This window comes from Mycetomoellerius zeteki, unplaced genomic scaffold, assembly GCF_001594055.1.
Source record: "Mycetomoellerius zeteki isolate Tzet28-1 unplaced genomic scaffold, Tzet1.0 scaffold149, whole genome shotgun sequence".
Lineage (NCBI taxonomy): Eukaryota > Metazoa > Arthropoda > Insecta > Hymenoptera > Formicidae > Mycetomoellerius > Mycetomoellerius zeteki.
Window position 1 is genome coordinate 2,589,852 of NW_017256436.1, and position 14,687 is coordinate 2,604,538.

Genomic DNA, 14,687 nt, shown 5'->3' on the forward strand with positions numbered 1-14,687 from the left:
TGCATTCGGGTACAGATATGATCGGCTTGCATATCATCGATTCTGTACAGTTTTTCAGTTTTAAATTGTTTTAAAATGTAAATCAAATGCTACGATTGTGATCTCTTATTTTTGTATTCTTTATACATTTATACTTTGTATTATTTAGCTTTTTGTACAATTTCGCTTTTATCGAGCTCACGCATTTTGCAAGTATATCTGTGCCAATTTCAGTTTCACAGACCGTTGCATTTTGTAAGTAGATACGTACCGTCGCCGGTAAGGTAGATGGCTGAGGATAAACTCGCTGACCACTGCGGTCTGACAATTACCTACCTCGACTACTTCGGCGGTTTTTCTTCATTAACGCCCAAAGATAATTTTGTTCTTAGTAGATATTATCCACTATTGTTTTATATGGACAGCAAATGTCTTTTTAAATTTTAACTAAACATTTTAAGTATCTCGAATGTCTCTGACTTATCTTTATAAGTCTCTTACTTATTTTTATATCAATCATGCATTTATTTATATAACTTTTGAATAAGTTTGAATAATTTTGAAACATCTTGACGCTAGCATATTACAAAATTTAATGTTACCAATTGAACTTGATTTTTATACATGGCTTTAAAATTTATTTATATTTATATGGAACGTCGTATAACTTATCGTATAAACCATCAAACATCAAAGATATTTGAATATAAAAGAATAATACCAAAGACATTCAAGACTAATGAAAGTTAGCGCGGGAAGGGATGTGCAAATTGTTAAATCAGAAAATTCACTTCACTCCATTTGATGTTTGACATACTCAATATTCCATATCGTTATAATTGGAGTTTAAATAGTTTTCTCTTAACATGTCAAAAAATTCAGTCGTACATTGAAAGGTATTACTTTGTAAATTAACAATTAATATTACTTGTGTATGTTAACATCATTCCAAAGCTTTATGAGATGTTTGGCGTCTGTCGAGAATCCACTTCAGTTTTGGCAATCTGTGAGTGATCCAATTTTGGCGGATTGCTAAACTGATACTGATTAAGAATGTATATCTGATTGTTGATGAGGACTCCAAAAAGAGTTAAAACGTTCAAAAATTCTGAATAAAGAGAATACCGTATATTAAATGGAATAAAATAAATTTTCTAATTTAATAATTTATACACCCCTTTCCGCGCTGACTCTCATTAGCCTTGTTTTCGTTATCGTTATTTCAAATATTGAAAGTCCCTTCTAAGCATATATATATTTTTTTTTAAATTTAAATATAAATAATTAAAAATCTTATATGGTAACAATGGATTAATCTACATTTTGTAAAAATAATAAAAATAAATATTAAACTTAAAGTGTAAAGTAAATTTTTTAATTCAAATAAAATTGCAAATGAAATTTAAAATAAATTTTCAAGGCAGATATAGATATTATTTCTTCAAGTCATAAAATTTCGTAATACATACATTGTAGTATCAGTCAAAGTACCATAAATTTCTATGAAGTTTTATGCAGTAACAATTTGCGAATATATAAGTTCGACAATAGTCGCCAATATTATTTTATATGTAATGTAAACGGCTTTCTTTTTTTATGTGTGAGTACAAATATGGGTACTTACCTCGTCGCATGCAGCGCATCTTGGTTTAAGTTGTTCCGCATAATGCCTCTCACAGAAAAGCATGTCGTCGTGCACGCAATAAGCAAGATCGACCAGGAGTTCTTTACAATCCGCGCATCTAAAGCACGTCGGATGATAGAGGAGACCCAGTTTGCTGGCTGACACAGCGAGGCTGCCGTATTTCAGGGACGATTCGCACACGCCGCACTCCTGAAAGAAAAGCCTGGATATTAGAAACTTCTACGTTGTTGACACGGATTAATTTGCTACTCAGAATTAATTTCAATATTAATCTCCTAAGTTTCATTTCTCTTTCATTTTACAGAAAGATCTCATTTTGCAATTGGTGAGCAATTCTAGTATCGAAAATTTTATATTACATAAAACAGTAACACGCATCCTTTTTTTTTAAGAATTGTATTTTCAGAAGATTATTTTCAGAAATAGATAATAGGACTCTTGCAAGTCGTATAATGGTTATTTCGTTTGCATAATATAGAAAATGATTTTTTATTTTTGGCTATCCGGCTGGATCCGGCGAACTGCAAAAATTTACAGGTGGACAGTATGCGGTCCGCAGACCTATAGGTTGCGCATCATAAAACATTGTATATAAATTGTAAATTTATTTCAAACGCGTTTTCGATAGCCGGATATTGTTTAAAAAATGCGTTCAGCAAAAAAATAAGCACTTTGTACTAATTGCATTATATTTTTAGATCTAAAGGAATAGTCCTACCTCAATTCAAATCTAAAACTATAATCCAAGCAGCGTAAAGCGCTTATTAAATTGTTTTTTCTGAACTTAATCACTGAAAATCAAGAACGAGACAGAAAAGAGTTGAATCATAAGAGGAAATGCGGACATGCTAGATATTATGAATAAACGTAACATTAATTCCTTACAAATTAATATTTTGTATTCAATAATCCTAAAACTTCTTACAATATTAATTTTCAGAATTTTTTTTACTTGCTATTGAAGCTGAAAGTTCTATACTCACGAGATCTCTCTCAAGAACTTCTTGTACGCTACCGATGTCCAGAGCGATCTCATTCCTGGCGGCCATGAAATCATCGGCGCTGCTGGCATGTTTGGGATCCAAATGGCGACAATAGGCCCTTGCTAGATCCTGTTTAGGCAACTGGATTGCTAACTGACGATCTCTGTGCCGTTCGCCAGGCGTGCCGAGTCTTGGTACAGCGATCTCCGGTAGCATCGTGAAATATTCTTCCACCTGCAAGAAACAATTTATCAGTTTTAATTACATAAGCTGTAATATATTTCTGCTTGTAAATGTTAATAAAATTTCTTTTGCAAATATGTACAAATAAGTAATTCACTTTTCTCTAAAGGAACTATAGAATGTCAGCTTTTTTCAGTTTCTATATGAACATCATGATTTTCTTTCGTCTGTGTTGGTCTTCGTGAAAAGATATGTCTAAACGATCTACGCGATGCGGTTTCAATATTTGGCATTAAAAACATCGTAAATGCATCATGGTGCTGATCGGTCGCAAGTGACTCATAAAAAAAAACGTGAAGAGTGTCCGTAATAAAACACACCGGCGGTGATAAAGACCAGTTCTAAGCCGTAAAGCTTCGCGCCGGGATTTTTTGAAAAATACTGAAGGCTGGCGGCACGCCAGGATTCTCGTCGGCCGTCAAACGTCTCGCACGTCTATTTCACTATGCTTCGCTTCTACCTTTCTTCCGCCCACAACTACCCGTTATTATCCCATTCGCTTCGCGATATAAACTGCAAACGGTCGTTTAGGGAAACCACCTTTGTCAGCTGTGCTGAACTCTGTCTGTGCATGAACAACGATAAACGTATTTTGTGAGATCCAAAAATTAGAATTGTGATAGACACAGTTATGTCTAATTAGAAAATAAAAAATGAGAATACTTTTAAAAAATAAAAATAAGATGGGTATTCTGTGTATCTGCTGATGATATGAAAACATTAAATCAAATTGAAATCGAAGAATTTTTAAAGAATATTTTAAAAAGTTGTTTATTTAACAGTGAAAGGAAAAGAAAAAGAATGCGGTTTATGCGAATTGATCTCTTCTAAAAGCATTAATTTTTAAATATGCAGATACTGATAATGAAATATGCTTTATTCTCTATATAGTAACTTCTATTGATATTTCTTTCTTCATATATAATATATGTACTAACTTGTGACTCCAAAAATCACCCTTTTTGGGGCCCTCGATTTTGCGACTGAACTCTGTATCCAATGGTACCTTATAATAAGATGTTAATCACAGAGAAGTTTCAAGTTGAGGTGACAATTGTTTTCAGAGCTGGGGAGGTGAAATCAAAGTCCATTATCGAATTATTATTATACGGGTATCCCAAAATAATCGCCAAATATTTCATGGGCAGGTAGAGCGGACTAAACTGAGTCGAAAAGTCCTCTACCATTTTGTAATTTTCGCAATAATTAACAAGATATTAATTACTAAAAATTTTCAAAAATTAGTCTTCAATAATTTTTTACTCAAATACTATCAATTTTACAGAAAAACTGCAAGAGATAAAAATTGTTTATTTTCTTTTCATAGAGCTCTAAAAATTTTTTCATAATTTTTTATCAACTTTTTAGTACTACATTTTCTTATTTTTACTAACATGAGAAAATACGGTATTAAAAAATTCTGAAAAAATTCCTGAAAAAATAAACAATTTTTGTCTCTTGCAGTTTTTCTATAAAATTGATAGTATTTGAATAAAAAATTATTGAAGATCAATTTTTGGCAATGTAATTAATATCTTGTTAACTATTGCGAAAATTGCAAAATGGTAGAGGATTTTTTGATTCAGTTTAGTCCGCTCTACCTGTCCATGAAATATTTAGCTAAATGACGCTTTAAATGTAAAAAAATTGGATTTTCGCATGGATATAATATACGTAACACTCCCTCCAGTTATGATAACAATTGTCCTGAAATTTCTTAATTAAGATAATTAATATCTCATTGTAAGGTATCATTTGGCACACAGTTCAGTCCAAACATTGAGGGTCCAAAAACGGGCGAAAAAGACCCCTTTTTTTGGGGTTATTTTTTTATTTTAATACTCGTTTTCAATACAAAAATGTAAAAAAACAAAAAAAAAACTTCACCTTATGCAACGGAAGTCCAGGAGGTACCCAAGCGAGACCTCTTTCTCTGGGATCCACACCAATAGGTCCGTTCGACTCGTCGTCTTTAAGTCCCAAACGGGATCTGACGGATACCCATTCTTCGTGGCAGACATCGTGGGCCTCGCGTGGACACTTGCAGCTAGTGCAGTTCTTTCTGGAAAAAAAAAAAAGAAACATTGTTATTAAGAATCAGATCTTCTGTGCAATTCACTATTCAAGACAGACGGATATAAATATTATATATAAGATCTCAACTCAATTAAAACTTTTTTCAATTAAATCTTTTTCGTCGAGAAAAGAAGTTCTCTGATAAATATTTGCTGCGTGCAAGTTCATTAACTCCAGACATGGCGCGCTGTGGTGAGATAATCAATAAAGTTTTATTACCTTTACATGTGTCACGCTTGTGCGTCGATAATCACATAATTAGGCCGAGTGCCAATAATATTTTTCATTTTGGAATTTGCGTTATATTTTCTCTTTAATTTTACTACGACGCGACGCTTTATTAGTCATTGCTGCATTAACTTTAAATACTCGCGAATAGCTTTGCGACAATTATCACCATTTACTCTCTAAATCTGAATCAGTGGATAATCACTGATATCAGTGCCAAGTATGCCACTGATAATCAGTGAATGAAATGTGAGATCCCTAACCTATTTGATCTTTATTATGTGATCTAACCAACTTTGTTTTAGTGCATAAATTCAATAAATATGGAATTGGAAGATTGAAATTAACATACAAATATCAATATTTTAGTTATATAATGTGCTCGAACATTCTTCCTTTTTTAATTGAACTTCACTGATTGTCAGTGCCAAGTATGCCAGTGGGTAATTAGTGACTATCCACTGATTCAGATTTAGAGAGTATTAATTATTATTTTGTCATGCTGTGGAACTAAACGCCATTGATGCATTAATTAATTAAGTCATTGATTAAGTGTAATATTAATTAAGTAAGACATTACAAAAAGATGAGGACAACAACTGTCGCTATGGTCCAGCAAAAGTGTTTTCAGATCTATATCTACCTACTCTCTAAATTCTTTGGAGTGGAATATCATTTTTAAAAATTGAGACGCTCTTTTTCATGATTGATTCAATTTTCACTTTTTAGAGTGAGTTTCTACTCCAAAGAATTTAAAGAGTAGACAGATACAGATCTGAAACTAATTTTGCTGGACCATCAAAATAATTATGTAAGAAACTTAAGCATATGACAAATAATACTGCAAAAAACTTTTGACATTCCAGTAATCAGCCTATGTGTCCTACTTAATTATTTTGATGGTCCAACAAAATTATTTTCAGATTTGCATCTAAATAAATTTCTAGATACATCAGCCAAATCATTCTTTCCGTGTATGTACGTAACGCGTGGGTGCGACAGGAAATTTTTATTGGCGAAAAGAGCGCGCGAGAGACCGCAGATCGATACCAACACTGTATCGAACGGCGATCGTATAATCAAGGGGATGCATTTGCGCCGGACGTTTATCACAGCTTTACCGCACCCTTCCGGATGTCGGTTCCAAGGCCGCCGAGACCCTTGCCATTAAATACGAGGGGACCTTCTCTCGCAGCTATATCTATGCTTTGTACATGATAACAGCGGGATAAGGATTCGAATTATCACGTAGATAAGAGTTTCCTTTTCCTTCTTATTCTCGTGCTTTTTATTTTCATTTTAGGACTCATTGGCGTAAAACAACGAACATTCATTGCAAATTAATATTTTGCATTTAATAGTAATTTATTCCTCGCCTTACTTATTCAAATATAAATTGTTATTTAGTTTTTATCACAATTCTATTAATCTTAATGGGTTATTAGTTTCACTTTGAATGTGTGATATATTTTTATTTGTATGTACGCATGCTGTTATTTAAATATTGTAAATAAGATTTATTTATAAGTTATTAATATGCAATAATATTTTATTGTATTTATCTAATTTCTTTGGTGATTTTTACATATGCTATAGTTCTTAATTATATATTACATATACCAAAATAACATATGTATTAAAATTCCGCAAGTTTTCAACTATTTTTAATATTTTAATGTATCTTTTTGTTAAATGTTTGATTTATAAAATATTTTTATTACATATGGTTTTATTACACATAGAGGTATAAACATAATAAAAATAATCTGCTTTATAAAATAATAAATTCTCTTTTAATACTATATTTTATAACTTCCTGTTTAATATGTAAAATTTTAAAATCGATAAACAACAAGAACGATAATACATAAGAATGCAGGATGTCAAGGACGATTACTTCTCATCGTAGAAAACGTCTCCGGGGTATCGTTGGCGATGTCCGTAATGTCACGTTGATAATGTCAGTCGTGCAATCATCTTATTTGCTAACGAACCATAACTCGCGGTTTCACGGAATCCTGCGCTATAAAAGATTCTCGTAGATCCTAGAAGGCATCCGTTCGTCCGCTTCCTCAATGCCCTCGTTACAGCCAGGTTTAACCTCGTGTCTTGTCGAACGCGTTTCAATATTTTACGCGAGGTTGGATGCAAATTAATGTTGACGCCTCGTTAATTCGGTGAACGTATATAACGTTATACTTGCACGTGGATCATAATTCATTCGAATTCACGTCGACGATTGCTGTGCGCATATACACTTACTGTCGACATTGATAGCAAACACGTTCGAAATTTCTTTTTTATTTTTATCTCTTACCTAGTTATGGCAAAAAAGTCAGACGCTCGATGAGTCATGGATATAAGAAAAAAAAGATAAATATGATATACGAAATATATTACTAAATTTATGGTACTCATTTTTTATCATATCCTATTTTTAGAGATCATAAATTTAACAATAAATTTTAGCAGACGATAACTTTTTTGCAGGAGTTCACACAGAACTACTTCTTACATACCATTTTTAGAAATTCATTATTTACTTGCGATAATATATCTTTTGCCAAGTGTTCAGTTTACTTTATGATTCAATATAATCGAGACTTAAAAACATCAAAGAGGAATTTTATTTCGAGTTTATATCAGATATCAATATGGCGAATTAATTTTATAAGTGGTAGACGTGACACACGAAATAGCACGATAAATTTCACGAGAGATTCTTTTTTACAGAGGCGTAAAATATGTCGAGAACGCGCAAAGGAGAAACACGAAAATCGAAAGAGTGGAATGAAAACGCAACATGCCATACTGTCGACTTACATTAATGCGACTAAACAAGAAGAAAAAAGGAAGATGAAAAAAGTTTCTCGTGTTATAAAAGATCTGATGTTAGAGAAAAAAAATTATTTCTGTAATATTAGAGAATCATACGCAGAACTGATGATAATCTTTGCATGTTGTGTAATGATAAAAGAAGAAGCGAGAGAAGCTGCGTGCTTGATAAAATCTGGTTCGCGCAAGCAAACGTGGCAGCGTGAAAAATCAACTTCGTTAACCTACAAACGTAATCCAACATAAATCATTCGGTTGGGTTTGGCTTGGCGCAGCTTGCCCGCCGTTTTCCATCGTAAAGCACTGGGGAAACTGTTAGAGGCTTCGCCTAATAGATACTAACGCAGCTAATTGCGTTCGTGCTATATTCACTGGGCTTTAGCGATCTCCTAAAAGCCACGTTGATGGATCGGACCATGTAGTAAAATCTTTCGTAAACAAATCCGAGCAATTCCGAGTCAATGGAATCAAATTTAACTTTGATTGAGGTTCTTCTTAAAAAAGCACTTTTATTCTCTTTTTATAATATTAAGATCTTATTGCTAAAAGAATCTTCTAGATATGATTATAAATGTCACGTTTCAATTTAATTTTATATTAACAATTTTAATTTTATATTAACAAATTGATTTTTTTAGTCTTGTCTCGTGCGATCATTTTATGAATAATTTAATAAAAGAAAAATAGAAATTTTCCATATTGTAATCTGCAATATTTTTTTAACGATTGCTTTAACCTTTCCGGACAGCGGGTCTATTAGATTCATTAAATTATAAATCTCCTTATAAAAAATGTCAAATAATTTAATTTTTATAACGTTTCATCTGTAAACTTGGAACAAGTTATGTCATTTTTGTTTTTTGAAAATTAATTAGTGCCTTTTAATTAACATATAAGTTAAATAGATTTTACAGATTCATTGTCAATAACTATGTTATAATTTTGGTATCAGCTTCGGAAAGTTAAGGCTCCTGATCACTCACCACGTGTCTTCAGATTGATGACGTCAAACCTAAGAAAACACATAATGAAAATTCTTGCAAAATATATTAAAATAGAAATACTTTTTAATAAAACTTTTTAATAAATATTTGCATTTGATAGAGTACACTGTAAAATATATTCAACTCTCTTTTTATTCTAAAATAGAATAAAATTATAGTATTTATCTCACTTTGACAGGTCATATATAACTTATCATATAGCTTATTTCATTTTCTAATTAGACATAAGTTCAGTTTTAAATACTGTATAATATATAGTTATTTATTGATTACCGGCATATAAGGAAAACTTTTGGTACATTTTACAAATCTGTTTTATCGATTGCAAATGTTATTTTATTAAAAATACTCACATTTTACAATATAATTTGCAAGAATTTTCTTTATGAATGTTTCTTGCTTCTAACATCATAATCTTAGGGATAAAAGCCAAAATACTGCAGTAATCGGCAAGAGTTTTAAATATGACACAATCTAAAATTTAGTACGTTGTGAAGATAATGAAAATCTGTAAATGTAATAACATGTTAATAACATAAGGTAGATTCACAACTGTACTCTTTTTATTTGTACGAGCCATGTTTATCAAATCAGGCATGTCATTATAGCCACCACATGCAATTACCTAACGATCAGCTCAAACAGCTCGAACTGGTCGAACACCTTGCAGTAGAGATGCAGCACTCGGACGCAGGCCCATTTCATGCCGGGCCATGGTGCTAAGCTGAGATCCAGACCGTCCTCGAGAGGACACTTGCCAATCGCCAAACTTCGTTTGAATTCCGCACCAGTGATAGTCGGATAGCGATTCTTCCGGTCCAGCATCGGGTTCCGCCTGCGTGTTTGTAGTGGCTCTGCGGAATTGGACATAAGGCCCCGCTTAATCTCCGCGCCGGATAGAGTTGGGTAACGGTCCCGCCGTTCCAAGGACGAGGTCTTGCGGTAGAAGTCTTTCTCCGGGACGGACGGACACCTGGTTCGCATCGTGGACTCGAGAAGAGGTGGGCTCATGGGCCGTTTCTTCGGTTCCGGTATACGGACGCGGATGCCCTGCGGTTCGGCGCCGGGCGTCGGTATGCACGACACCCGCACCTCCATCTTCGGGCCGTCCTGACTCCCGGGTCCCTTCGGGCTCATCCTCGTCGGGCCCAAGTTCGGTCCCGAAAGTAAGGTCGGCGTCGTGTGACGCCTCTGCAGTCGCTCGTTCAGGGTGCCGACTCGGCAATCGGCATCATGGTTTTTGAATTTATTTTTTTGTCACTTTCATTTTCTTCATTATTGTCTTCAACTATACTAATTTCTTTCAAAACTGAGCTTATTTATCTTAGTTCATCAATTTGGATCCCCAAAATAAACAAGATAGTTTATGATAGCACAAAGATCATTTGGGAATGATTTTCCAAGATAATACTATTATTTTTAGTTCATTAATTAAAAGATGACAGTCATCAAAGTAGTCTATTGTTAAAATTGTTGCGATGTACCCGGAGAAAACGAGTCATAGCTTTGGGATGAAAGAATATATCCAATTAATACTAAACTTGGTAATATGTTCTATAAGAAATATATTCTACATAAAAGGTTTATTATTTCTAATTTAGTTGTAATATGTTCCCAAATTTTTTAAAAATATCTTTCGAAAACTACTGAATAAGATTTTCCAATTCTTTTTTTGAAAATGTAATATAAGATAAATAAAATATATCCTTTTTATTTTAATTAATAATAAATATAGTAATATAATAAATATAAAATGTGACAAATATTTTAAATAATAAACATAAGATGTCGAAAAATTTAATAATTAATATAATGTTCAGCAAAAAAAGACATATTTTATCTTTTTAAAAATATTTATGGACTAATTAAAGATTAATTATTAAAGAAAATATTACAAAATATTACAAAAAATTGAATATAGTAATAGATATTACATATGCAAACATAGCAAATTATTTGCAAAAGAATGAAAAATGCAAATGCGAGAGTGTGGCCGCATTATCTGGGTACAGAATACATCGTAAGCTGTGAGAATACTTAAGAGAGTCGAGCACACACTTATCAGATGCGTTTCACGCAAGATAATCTGGTTTATCTCTTCGCGTTAAACGAGACGCGTGGACATCATAATGCAAACACCATGTCGGCGTCATATATCGTGAGCGTAGTTTATAATTTAGGCAAATCGATATTCGCGGTTTATTTTACGATCGGCGATGAGTGGGTGCCTGCTGTCTTCGCGAAAATAATTGCAGCGCTCCGCTATGCGCAAATCGTGCCGGGGATGCACGACGGGCGAACGAAGCACGGGAGCTCGCTCGCTCATACGCGCACATACATATCGTTGAATTTATTTTCATTGCGGAAATCGCGGCGATTCACAGTCATCCGGTTATTTATAGTGAGGAAAGATCGTCGGCCCCCCGTCCCGCTATAACGCATGGCGAAAAAGGATTCGGAGGAGCAGAGATCGAATCCCTCTTGACATTAAAAAAATTAAATCGTCAATCATAAGATTGACTGCTGGCCAAGTTAATAAGCCGTTTATTTGACGTTTCGAGGGCAGTCTCGTTTGATCAGTTTCATCCTTTCACCCTCTCTATTTCTCTCTCTCTTTCTCTCTTTTATAACACTGAAACGTGCATGAACTGATCCGATGGAGTAACTACTTTGAATTACATCATGCATGAGTAATGACTCGATGGTATACAAAAATTTTGACACATAAATCTGATTTTTTTTTTACCATGTTACGTTTTTTTAAGTAAACTTTGAATCAGATATTTTGAAGTTACTTCCGATTAATTTTATTATTATTTAATATTCTGTAGCTTTTAAAATATATTCGTAATTAATTTTTTATCTAATTATTAATAAATGTCTGTTAAAAGAATTACACTGATAATAATAAGAATTGATTTGTATATTTTACTGTTTTGAAATTTATTTTTTTCAAGATATCTTTAAAAAGTATTTCATTGCCCATGAAATGTATATTATTATACAGTTATACATGAAACACATTGTCAGATGGCTTTGAGTAATTTTCAAAAACGTAAACGCGTCAGATGACGTGAAGCTAATCTTTCGATCGATACACGTGATCGACTTGCAAGATGGTTTTAAGGAACGTTCACGATCGCATGTAGTTTCTCATATACACATTAAGCGAATAATATCAAAGTGCCGTATGCTGTCCAACTAGCAGATTATCCCGATAAGTCTGACAGTGAAGATAGTGGAACGCGGTCAACTTCTCGGTATCGTCCGTCTTTGATTTGTCAAAAAAATGGTAAAATTTTTGGGCGCTAAATTAATGGAATTTTTGGATTGTCGGAACATATCGATATATATTGATAACTCTTTACGATTCTACACTAAATTAAATTCATTGTAATACATTTTTTGTCGTAATTTTCCAGTCGCTAAAAATAATGAATATTTTACATATAGTAAATTTATTTTTCGAGTTTTTATAAAATATTAATTTTTATAAAATATTGATATTTAAATATTTAACATACACTGCTTAAACAGGATTATATTAATGTTATATTTTGGAACTAAAATATGTAAATAATTTAATACTTTCTCGAAATTAGTTTAAAAAAGAAGTTGTGATCTACATTTAGAAAGTAGATTACAACTTTCTTTTAAACTAATCTGTTTCTCTTTAAAAAGAAATTACACGATTAAGATAATGACTGCTAACGACCGCATATGATATTCCCACAATTCCATCGCAAAAACGCAATCAAAAGAACACGGGTTCTTCGATATTAACATTTTACGTGATTCGCGGAAATGCATTAACTCGAATTGCTATTTTTGCACAATTATATTGCACGCGCTGAATAAAACATGCCGGCCGGCGTCGATGAAAACTGTATAAAGGCGGATTGACGTAAATAAGAAAAGGCGGTACCTCTACGCGGCACGCACCCAGTGAATTAATGGATTACTTTAATCGAGAACAATGACGTTTATTTAATAGGGCACGTACGCTTTTCCATCACGGAAACAGCTTTACCTGGAAAATGGCTATTTCGTCCGCAGGTGAATCATCGTGGTAGAGAGGATGCCCGTTAGTCAGTTACAGATTCGCTCTGCCAAGAGTAAAATCTGAAACTAGGACTCCCGGCATATCTTGACACGTGTGTGGAATAATAATCGTTGTAATAATTATCCGCAAAATACAACATATATCGCTACAAAAAGCGGTACGAGAAGCATTTCGAAAAATGGTTGTATCTTTCATTTCTCTAAATAAGAGTTATGCTTATCTATGAAATATACATACATTCCACGTCAAATGTTTCAAAACATTTTTTAAAAATTGACATTTTTGTGATTATTTACTCAAATATCCATAACAATATATTTTTTGAAAATAATTCTTTAATTCTAATAACAGTTACTGGATCTAAAGAATTATTATTAAAGAAACATTGTTATGAATATTTGATTAAATAATTCTAAAAACGTCAAATTAAGAAAGAGAAATCCCATTTTCAATCAAAGCGGATCTTAATGTGTAAATATTTCGGTGTGCATTTATATACGTATTCAATCCAATTCGCAAATTGAAACCGCGCATTAAAACCTTTTTCAGTTTTGAAACTCAATCATAAACAGAACTAGAGTATTAATGCCACATATTAAATTGACAAGCAATTTAATAATTTTTATAATAATAATCATCTTATATAAATATTAATAATTAGATTGTTAATAAGACATTTAAAAATTACGAATAATTTTATTGCGAAAAATATTACCTCAGCCCGGATCTCTCATATTCCGTGTGAGCGTCCTCCTAATTCGACTATTGAGGCTTTGGCAATATTCTTTGCAATAACTTGTAAAAGAACATAATGTTTCAAGGAGATGTGTACAAACAATATTTTAGAAATGTAATTCGAGATCTAATCTCGAATTATAATTCTAAACATGTCAGTTTTTAAAAAGTGTTTCCAAACTTTTGTTCTGGATTGTACCTAATCACACAGGACAAATTAACGTTAGAATAATAAATATTAAGATTGATAAAAAAGGAAGAGAAACTTTCGTCGTACGATAGCATCATTAAAATCTACGAAAACATTTCTGATGTATTTTTCGTAGGTCACAAGTTCATAGATCACGCGATGGGGATAGCGGTGTGTAAATTGCTCGGTTGAACTGACAGGTGTCACGCGGAAGAAGGCGCCCGGAAGCTTTCGACTTAGCACAACATCGTGCCGACAAGTCGACCGAGAATCAGAGGCCGTGCGGCTAATAGCTATTAATTAGATAAATGCACGCTATATATAAACGCCAGTAATAGTCCTCGTCGAAAATAGACGCAATAACGCACGATAAAACGCAGCTTCTCCACGTCTCACACGAAATCTCTCGGGCGTTCTCGTAAGATGGAACGGGGAAAGTCGCGATGTCTGACTAATCGCGTCTTTCCTCACTACTGCTGCTTTATATATACTATAAACAGAAGAAACTGACCCAGTAATCGAAATAATCGTGACGGTGAGATAAATATGACGCTATTTCATTTTAGCGGTAACCCTTTATGACGTTATAGTGACAATGGCTTCAGAATGTATGGAACTTAATGGAAAAAGATGTATTCTGCATCCAATTGTGTGTGTGTGTGTGTGTGTGTGTGTGTGTGTGTGTGTGTGTGTGTGTGTGTGTGTG

The 14,687-nt window shown here is 33.2% G+C and overlaps 1 protein-coding gene across 5 annotated transcripts in view; it reads right to left on the reverse strand.

Annotated features, from left to right (window-relative positions):
• Lmpt (four and a half LIM domains protein limpet) overlaps positions 1-14,687 on the reverse strand; it is a 132,389-nt gene that overhangs the window by 37,929 nt on the left and 79,773 nt on the right. For 4 of the 5 annotated variants that reach the window (XM_018444201.1, XM_018444196.1, XM_018444202.1 and 1 more), the window contains 3 exons: positions 4,738-4,912; positions 2,608-2,841; positions 1,604-1,813 (listed from right to left, as the gene is read on the reverse strand). In XM_018444201.1, coding sequence (XP_018299703.1) covers positions 1,604-1,813; positions 2,608-2,841; positions 4,738-4,912 — 619 coding nt within the window. Of the gene's footprint in view, positions 1-1,603; positions 1,814-2,607; positions 2,842-4,737; positions 4,913-9,618; positions 10,359-14,687 lie in introns of those variants that run through there. The other variant, XM_018444199.1, reaches the window with a different exon arrangement.